Source organism: Talpa occidentalis, unplaced genomic scaffold (assembly GCF_014898055.3).
Source record: "Talpa occidentalis isolate TD23 unplaced genomic scaffold, MPIMG_talOcc4v2.1 talOcc4.1232, whole genome shotgun sequence".
NCBI classification, from domain to species: Eukaryota; Metazoa; Chordata; class Mammalia; order Eulipotyphla; family Talpidae; genus Talpa; species Talpa occidentalis.
This window is the reverse complement of record NW_023601249.1, coordinates 1-10,294: the sequence shown is the minus strand read 5'-3', so window position 1 is coordinate 10,294 and position 10,294 is coordinate 1. Positions and strand designations below refer to the sequence as shown.

Sequence of the window (10,294 nt, the reverse complement as noted above, 5' to 3'; positions counted from 1 at the left end):
GTGTCAAGACCACTTCTGCCTCTAAATATCTTCACCTTCCATCATGGTCCAACAACTTTATCTTTCCAGATCTCATTGTGAGGCAGAAATCTGAAATAAATGCATTATCTGGAAGGACACCCTAGAAACTAACTTTTTTTACTTCAAATAGGAGCAAATTGGTTCTTTTTTTCGGTGTTCTAGACATTGCAATCAAAATACAGAAGTTGCCATATTCAACTACTTAATAATTAGCATTTGGAAATTGAAAACAATTTTAGTAGGGTATTTGCCAGAAAACCAGTATTTCATTGCTGGGATTGAGTTCCTTAAATATGAAGGGGTAAGGGAGGTGCAATGCTATGATAAGGAAGCATGTCTCTGAAAGTTAATGTCATATAGCAGGAGCCATTAATAAAAGCAATGTCAGATGTTTTATTTCTTTAGCCAAGCACACAGCCAGTTTCTAAAGTTTATTAAGTGCTGCAAAATGATTGCTAATTAATATTTGATCGTCCTTCATTATGGAATTATTTCAAATAAGAGATTTAGAAGACAATACATTTACAGAATCCAATATCTTTTCTTTTTTTTTTTTTTTTTTTTTTTAGAATCCAATATCTTATTTGAGATATTTCATTGTGCAACAGTTCAATGAAAAATGTCAATCACTGTAGTTTGAAAATCCTGTGAAATATTTTGATATTTGTTAAAACTTTAATTTCTCCTAACTTACAGTTTTATGTCTAATTCTAAACATATGATAAAGACAGTTATCTCAGGTTGTTACTTTGATTTGCCTTCCTCTTTATTGATTGCAGAATTTCTCTAAGAAGAGGTTGATTCTTACCTTTTTCCAGGTAGTATTATCTACACTTTTGGTTACAGTTGTGGTTTTAAGAGTTAACACTGACAGTCCAATTACATTACTCAATTCCTAGGATCAATGTGATAGATTCAGGATTGAGCACATTACTCAAGTGGAGTCAACCAAGGGCTTGTGAAAGATTTGAGCATTTCAAAGCTATTGGGAAAGACTCAGACTTGCTTTAGGTATAACTAACCTCCTGGAAAATAAACCTGCAGTTAAAAGAATATTTAAATTAAAAAAAATCTTATTTAAATATTTCTTATTTTCTTAATTTTTAAAAATATTTCTTTTAAATATATTTGTATTATTACTACAATAAGAAAATATATATTAATAGTAGTACATACCAATAAAAAATGCTCTTTAAGCCATTTTTAAGTGTACAATTATGTTACAATCACTGTATTATAAACTATCCTCTGCTATCTAGTTCCTAAGTGTTTTAATCATCCAAAGAGAAACTTCATGATCATTAGACAATAACTTTCCATTCTCACCTCATGACAATCCCTATGATTCTTTAATATACTTTTTGTTTATAATATATACACTATATTTTTAAAATTAATTCTTCTATTGATGGATTTGAGTTGTTTGCACCATTTTGCTGTTGTGCCATGGTGTTTATTAGCTGCTTAAGCAACAAACAAACTTGTTTTCACAGCTCTGATAACATTTGAAATCCCACCAACAACAATATTTATGTTCATAGTTTTTGTATCTCCTTCATGAGTTGACCATTTTATCATTCTATAAGATCCTCTTTGTTTCTTGACATAGGTTTTAACTTAAAGTTTATTTCCTTTAATATTAATAGGGTCATTTTAGCTCTTTTTTGTTTACTGTTCACATAGTGTATTTTTCCAAACTTTCACTTACTATTTCCTTCTCTGATAGTCTCCATATAGTTGGATTTTGTTTTTGTATCCAGTTCTTCAATTTCTGTCTTTCGATTGTTGTACTTGCGTATACAGTGTTGTAAAATGTTACCATAATAAAAATTTAAAATAATATGCTATTAGTTCTAGGTCAGTGGTTATGAAGCTATAAATTCAATAATTATTGGTGGGGTTTGTAGAAAATTAATGTAAATATGACAGTATCCAACAAAATAACTATGATTAATAAAGAAGGACTTACTCTTGCTATTTTGCTATTTATTTTCTGTATGTCCCATACCTTTTTGTCCCTTGATTTCTTCATTGTTACCTTCTTAGTGTTCAGTTGAATTTTTTTATAATGAATTATTTTTTTCCCTTCTCATTTTTTTGTTTATGGTTTCAGATTTTTTTTTTGTGGTTATGTGGAGATTACATTTAGTGTCCTAAAAGAATAACATGTAGTTCAAAATGATGCCAACTGAACTTTACTAGAATATAAAACTCTCCCTTTATAGAGCTCAGTTTTGCCCCTACAATATTTAGGATGTCATTGTCACAAATTATATCTTTATCTATTGTGTGTATAATAACAGATTTTTATATATATTTGTCTTTTAAATCCTCTAGGAAATATACAGATTTATAAATGCAATAATAGGGAACTACATTTAGGTCCATGCATTTGCCTTACAGAAGGTCTTTATTTTTTCATATAGCTTAGAGTTACTGTCTTAGTATCTTTTCATTTCAACATGAAGGGCTCCCTTTAGCATTTCCTTTAGGGCAAGTCTTGTGGTAGCAAACTCCTTTACTTTTGTTTATCTGAGAATATGTTAATTTCTCCATCTTTTTTTAAAGATTTATTTATTTATGCATACAAGATCTAGGGTACAGGCCAGAGGTGTAGGGTGCCGCGGACCAGCACAGCAGTAGACGATGAGGCCGTCTCAGGGTTGAGAGACTGCGCAGGGTGGTCAGGGATTCGGTTAAAGAAATGACAAACAGACACACTTCAAGAGTGAAAATCTGAGTGTAATTTTATTTGAGTTGGTGACCAGTATATATATGTTTTCTAAAAGCATAGGAATGGCGAACATCAGTGAAGAAATCAGCTTGCTTATAGATTTAGCTTATCATTGACAGGGCAGTGATTTACATCTGGACCCAGGCGCATTCCTAAGTAGTTAGGCTATTAATTTTTCTTTTTGTTTTATATGATTACTTTTTGTTTTAACTACTCACTATTACTATTAATTAACACAGGTGAATTTTACTTTTCACAATGTAATATTTTTATCATTTAGATTAATACTAACAAGGCTAAGTATACAACAGAGAAATTATTAAGCTAGCAGTTCTATTAATACACAGAGTTTAGTAACGTTTCATTTGAATCAGCCTAGTTATTAGATTTTGTATGTTCTTTTTTAATCGGCAAACCAATGACCTTTTAAACAGAGAAAGAGAAAAGATTTTAGAGAGACAGTTGTATTAGAATAAAGTTTGTGGGTCTAGAGAAGGTGAGATAAGTTTCCGAGCGGACAGCGTTCCTGTAGTGGCTTCTGGTGGTCGTTATCTTTCAACAGGCTTCCGTCTTATCTATGTCTTCAGGCGGTTTTTTGCTGTTCTCCTCCTGCGCGCTGGTTGCCCAGCCGGACCTAGGGATTCCTAGAGGTCACTGCAGGAGGAGGTGCAGCAAGTATATCTTCAGGGGGTTTTGCTGTTCTCCGCCTGCGCGCTGGTTGCCCAGCCGGACCTAGGGACCGTGGCGCAAGCCATTAGCCCTAAGGGTCACTGCAGGGGGAGGTGCAGCAGGTCCTCCTTTGTTTTTTTTAAAACGGAGTTGGTAGGCGTACATGTCACGTTGAAGGCGGTAGATCGACCTGTGAAGTGAGCGGACACAGAGGGGAGTTAAAAGACAAAGGAGAAGGACAAGTAGGGAAAGAGCAATGAAGGAAAGAACAAGATGATACCAGTGAGTAGGAGTCAAAGATTGGAGAGTAGAAGCTAGAGAATGGGCAAAGGAAGAGACTGAAGTATCCAGATGAGATTTACTGACAGCAGAGATTTCAGATTGGAGAGACGAGAGGTCATGAGAAAGGTCATTGTTACGCCAGATACCCAATAGGTGATGTTTGGTAAGATTCCAATGTAAGGAAGAGTTATAACGCAGAGGCGTAACGCAAATGAAACGAAACTGAGCATGGCATCGAGTAGACAGTTGTTTGAGGAGTTGAACCTCATCGCCAATAGCAATAACAATTTCTTCCAGAGCATTTAACTTTTTTCCAACTTGTAGTCAATGTCCCGCTGTGTAGAGAGCGCCATGGACACATTTTTGGTAAGGTCATTCACAAAAGAAGCTGTCTTAGCTTCCTGAATTAAAGCAACAGAGGAAGCAGCTAAAGAGGTAACTAAGGAAATTAATGCAGCAATACCAAGAATAAGAGCAACAATAAAACGTTTAGGACGAAGAAGAGCATGCACCTCATCCAAGATTTGCATGGCAGTATTATCATACCAAGGCATATCATGTAAATCAACAGGTAACATAACATAGGGGGGTCTTTTGAGCAAGACCACCACAGGATATAGACGAGCAAGAGAGGGGGTAATACAATTAGTAACCACACAACCGGAACATTGGACAGAATAAGAGTTCCCACGGGATTGGATACGTGTGGATGAAGCATTTCCCAGGAGCAGAGCAAAGGGGTATCCAACGCAGGCACGCACTGGGATCTTAGCGGTGTCCTGTCCAGGTTGTTTGAAGTGTACATCATCAAAGGCAGTGAAAAGACGAAAGAGTTCAGGCTTCATGACAGAGCTTTCTGTCCAGGGAACCGGGTTATTCAGTCCTGCCAATGGAGGCAAGCTTCCTCATCATTTTCAGAGGTCTCTGGAACCCTACGAACAAAGCAGTAGTTTCTCCACATTTTAGTTTAGCTCTATGTTACTCCCTGGAAGAATTGTACTCAAAGCCACACAAAAGGTTAGCTCTGCTAGAAAAAGAAAAAAAATATATATATATATAACATTGCTGTAGAGTCTGGTCAGTCAAAACAAGAAAATTTTGTTGAATCAAGGCAAAACGTAAAAACATTTTCAATGTTATGTCAAACAAAACAGTAAAAATCAGGTGTATTTTCAACAGTCTATACAGTTCTTTGTAGAAAATTTTTACTCTCAAAAGTTTATCATTTTGAATCAATTGAGGCCTTTTTTTCTTATTTTGTGTAGAAACAAGTCCTGCAGACATTAAACCATTGAGGTATATAATATTGCAGGGCAACAATAATTATTGACAATTTACATATATATTAGGTATTGAAAGATTTTGTTTTAGAAAACCAATGTTAACATTTTTGTACATGCCAAAGTTTTACAATTTTCCCAAGTGACAATGCTTCCCTTCCAGTTTTACTTTACTAGGTAAACCAAATCGAACAAATTTATCTAACGGCTTTTCCCAGAGGAAAGGGAGAAAACTTGTGGAGTGTCTCAGGAGCTCTACTGAGGTTCCACAAAATTTCCTTGCATCAGCCAAATGACAGGCTACCAAATTTGTACTTGAATTTAGATTTCCGGGAAGCTTTGCCATAAATATTAGAAAAACAACAGAAACAACAATATTAAATTTCTATGAAGATACTGGCTTAGTTTAGTATTACAGTGTTGACAATTTTACTGAAATGGCCTGTGTGGCCACATGAAAGCAAGCTTTAGTATTAATTAATCTTTTTATTATGTGAATAAATTGATTAAATAATGCAATACAGTCAAATTTCCAACACATATCATTGTTTCTTTTCAAACCCATTATTTGCAGGTTTTATAAATCAAGGCAAATAAAATTCACTTCCCCTCAAACCTTCTACAACTTACTACATACCCTCAATTTTAGCTTTTTCTCTATTCTTCCACATTCTGGCACAACCAGATATTTTAATTTTAAGACAAAACTACTTTCCCTTTTCTTTTTATTTTACTTACTATCAGTTATCAATTGCTCTCCCTCTTTTCTTCAGACACCACTAAAACTTTCAACAAATCATGATGTTGGTTTTCTTTCAGTATTCCAGAACACAAGGAGGTGCTTTGTGTGTTCACCACCCCAAAATGCTACTTAAAACATTGCAGATTTTTAAAATTGACTTAAAAACAGTATAGCTTGGTTTTAATATGACAAAAATTTACATATATAAGTATATATATATATATATATATTTCTAGTTAAGGAAAGAATACTTTAAAGATACATTTACACAGTAGATTATTAATATTTAACACTATAACTTTAAGGATATATGCTTTGAATTATATCATAAGATTTGAACTAGCTCTTGTATATTAAAAATTTGGATTATGATCTCAAAATTTGTTTTTATTAGAACTTATATAGGCGCCGTTTATAACTAGTCCTCCGGAGGTAAAAAACAAAACAAACACAAAGAAAGACAAACAGATACAGAGATTTTTTTTTTTTTTTTAATATACATTTAAAATTTTGGCCATGTGCATATATTTTGAAACACAATTATTTTACCAATATGTATGAAGATACTGAGGTTTTTAATGAGTTAACAGTTAAAATCTGTACACAGAATAAGTGTTTAATTTTAATTATTACCAAAGACTTTGGGCTGGAGACCACAGCAGTCATGGCAGTTTTTACTAATTATTTTTGATAAGAAAATATTTTTGGAGTTTACATTTTTAAGAAATGATTTTTTGGCTTTAGGTTGTTAACACATTATCTCACTGGGAACGGTCATATTTTAAAACATAAAAGAACACTGTTATCTTGAAAACAGGAGAAGAGATAAATTTTTACAGTCTGCCTGTAAAATTTGAGGTTTAGAATTTAGCTCAAAAATGTCTGTATTATTACTTTATGTTTTACCAGGTTAGTTTGTTTTAACAAGAACTTAATTTTTTACAGGTCCAATAAATAAAATTAAAAGCTTTTATTTAACCAATAAGCATTTTGTATAGTTTGTTAGCACGTCAAAAGTAACTCAGCAGTTTTTGCCTAAGACAATTTAGACTTTAAAATCAGAGAAACACAGGGAAATGGAACTTTTTTTTTTTTTTTTTTTTTTTTTAGAATGAACCAAAATAGTTATTTAAGGTGGATGGATAATAGAAAAGTTTAGTCCTTCACAGCAGGAAGGTAGTAGAGACCTGTCAGTGATCCCAACACTGGAGAAAAAGTCCAGGCAGCTGCTTGTTGAGATCAAGGGCAGCCTCCACCAGCCCACTGCAGTGGGTTTATACTATTTTAATAAAAACCTTTTAGTCATATTATAGTCATATAGTCTCATACACTCATATTTAACCATTTTTTATCACTTTAACAATTGTGAATGAACTTTGAATACTATTATTTATAAATGCCTTATTTATTTATTTATTTATTTATTTTTAAAGAAACAAATGGCAAAACTTCACCAGGGGGAACCTAGCCTCTTCCCCAAATAATTAACAGGAAAAGATTGGAGCTTTTTTTTTTTTTTTTTTCCATTTAAGATCATGTCACATTATCTCTTATTTGTTTTTGAGTTTTTATTTTTATCTCAACAATTTTAGTCAAGTCCGAGCTGGAAATTTGGGCTGGATTTTGGAATGGTTTTATAATTGGGAGTCAGATTGACTTTTGGCTTTTGAAAAACAATTTAACTATTTCAAGAATCCTGATCACTTTCTCTAATACTGCAGGCTATTTTCTCTTTTACCTTTTGTTTTGCATCTTTCATTTTGCCTCCAGCCAGGCAAAAAAAAAAACGACCTATCTGTTTAGGTAATTGTTCTGTTGATATGGGGCTGTCAGCTGAGTCCTCTTTGATGTTATTTAGGGATACAGACAGCCATAAGTTTTTGAATTTTTTTTTTTTTTTTCAGGTCTAATTAGTTCTTTACAGAGGGAATTAGCATTTTTCCATGCAAGTTGTTTAAACAACAAATGTTGTACTCTGGAAGATGGAAGAACCTTATCCAGAGCATTTTTTAATCTGGCCACAAAATCCTGGTACATTTCATCCTGGCATTGGTGTATATCAGTAAGGTTAGCAGGCTTATGTTCAGGTGAAGGAAGATTTTTCCAGTCAACTTATTAATTTTGACTAAGACATCTTTTGGTAGGGCAGTCTGTCTGCGTACCTCAGTATATTTGTCTGTTCCCATGAACATAGAAAGGGAAATTTTCTCAGCCTTGACCTCATCATCATATTTTTTAAAGAAGGCATGTACTTGGTCCTCATATTCCATGCGAAATAATACATACATTCCCGAGGGAAGTACAGCCTTGGCAAGATTATGCCAATCATAAGGGGTCATCCAAGTGGCCGATAGCATGTCAATAATTTGATAAGTATAAGGGGAGTTATGACCTGTTGTCTGAACAGCTAACTGTAATTCTTTTAGGGTTTTTATAGGGATGGCCTCCCATGCAGGGCCATCGTCATCAGCACGAGTCAAAGTCGGAGGTCCGGCCACGGGAAAGGCAAATGAAAAATCTCCCGTCTTACTGGCCTCCCTTGCTGATCCTAGAATGCCACCCAGCGGCCCTCGATGGGCCTTGATATGATTAGGATTATTATCTAATGCAATTGTAGGTTTGGTAACAACTGGAAAAAGGTTAGCGGTTGGGCGGGAGGGTTTATCATTTTTGAAAGTCAATTTATCTAGCATTTCAGTATATTCATGATCATTAAACTCATCCTCTGACTGGGAAAGGGATTCCTTCAATACGGGAGCAGAGGCTTGAGCGAATAATGACGTGTTTAGATCATTATTGTTTTTAGGATTATCCTGAACTTCATCCTGTTGGCCTTCCCACAATTCTGCGTCAGTGGCATCAACCAGCAGATCTTTAACTTGTACCCACAAAGACAAAGCCTGTTTCGGAACCTGAGACGGTCCATGAAGGCCATAAAACTCTCTCACTTCTTTTTCTACTTTCTTCCAAGTTTCCAGTGACAGACTGCCTTCTTCTGGAAACCACGGGCATACCCGTAATATGAATTCATAAAGTTGCAGTAGAGCTTTTTTATTTACCTTAATACCTCGTGTTTCAATCATATTTTTTAATATAGATAGAAAAAGATCTCTATTTTTGGTCTGCTGTTGACCCATGGTCTCGTGGTGCTTTCGTTCACTCAAGCAGAGATTTCTTTCAACTGTGCTGTCCGGCCCGTGTCCCTCGCGGGAACTTGCGGAGGCGTCTTAGCTAAGGTCTGTCCGTATAAGTCCCGGACCAGGCTACTCCGAAGAGCAGATGACCGTTATGCCATATGACTTCCTCCACGGGAATCGCGGGTGCAGCCCACTCAGACTCCGTAGCTACGAGGCCGTGGAGCCGTATTCATGCACTCTCACACACACACAGCACCACGAGCATTCACTCTTAGAAAAACTTCTCACTATTTCAAACTGATCACCCTTTATCAGCAAGCTCCGGACGCTTCAGTGAGGATCCTATCCCTGACTTTTAAAAGAGGGTATTTTTAAGGGAATCACATTCACACTCACACACAAGAAGGGAGATAGCTTACCCAAGCGCAATCTCTTCGTTACTCACCTCTCCTTTGGGTGGAAAAACTCAGCAATATTTGAATTCGGGCCCCACGTTCAGGCGCCACCTGCCGCGGACCAGCACAGCAGTAGACGATGAGGCCGTCTCAGGGTTGAGAGACTGCGCAGGGTGGTCAGGGATTCGGTTAAAGAAATGACAAACAGACACACTTCAAGAGTGAAAATCTGAGTGTAATTTTATTTGAGTTGGTGACCAGTATATATATGTTTTCTAAAAGCATAGGAATGGCGAACATCAGTGAAGAAATCAGCTTGCTTATAGGTTTAGCTTATCATTGACAGGGCAGTGATTTACATCTGGACCCAGGCGCATTCCTAAGTAGTTAGGCTATTAAATTTTCTTTTTGTTTTATATGATTACTTTTTGTTTTAACTACTCACTATTACTATTAATTAACACAGGTGAATTTTACTTTTCACAATGTAATATTTTTATCATTTAGATTAATACTAACAAGGCTAAGTATACAACAGAGAAATTATTAAGCTAGCAGTTCTATTAATACACAGAGTTTAGTAACGTTTCATTTGAATCAGCCTAGTTATTAGATTTTGTATGTTCTTTTTTAATCGGCAAACCAATGACCTTTTAAACAGAGAAAGAGAAAAGATTTTAGAGAGACAGTTGTATTAGAATAAAGTTTGTGGGTCTAGAGAAGGTGAGATAAGTTTCCGAGCGGACAGCATTCCTGTAGTGGCTTCTGGTGGTCGTTATCTTTCAACAGGCTTCCGTCTTATCTATGTCTTCAGGCGGTTTTTTGCTGTTCTCCTCCTGCGCGCTGGTTGCCCAGCCGGACCTAGGGATTCCTAGAGGTCACTGCAGGAGGAGGTGCAGCAAGTATATCTTCAGGGGGTTTTGCTGTTCTCCGCCTGCGCGCTGGTTGCCCAGCCGGACCTAGGGACCGTGGCGCAAGCCATTAGCCCTAAGGGTCACTGCAGGGGGAGGTGCAGCAGTAGGGGGTGAGTGGAT

The 10,294-nt window shown here is 35.9% G+C and overlaps 1 protein-coding gene across 1 annotated transcript; it reads right to left on the bottom strand.

Moving 5' to 3' along the window:
- Positions 1–4,008: 4,008 nt before the first annotated feature.
- On the bottom strand, positions 4,009–9,652 carry LOC129145567 (endogenous retrovirus group K member 7 Env polyprotein-like). The gene is made up of 2 exons (XM_054693959.1): positions 9,311–9,652; positions 4,009–4,730 (listed from the first exon to the last, which is right to left on the bottom strand). Exon 2 carries the CDS (start codon positions 4,549–4,551, stop codon positions 4,009–4,011), a length of 543 nt encoding a protein of 180 aa, XP_054549934.1. The 5' UTR covers positions 4,552–4,730; positions 9,311–9,652.
- Between the last annotated feature and the right edge of the window lie 642 nt (positions 9,653–10,294).

What these genes read in the sequence shown, in the direction of transcription:
- LOC129145567 (XM_054693959.1), bottom strand. Translation starts at nt 4,551, where the DNA reads ATGAAGCCTGAACTCTTTCGTCTTTTCACTGCCTTTGATGATGTACAC.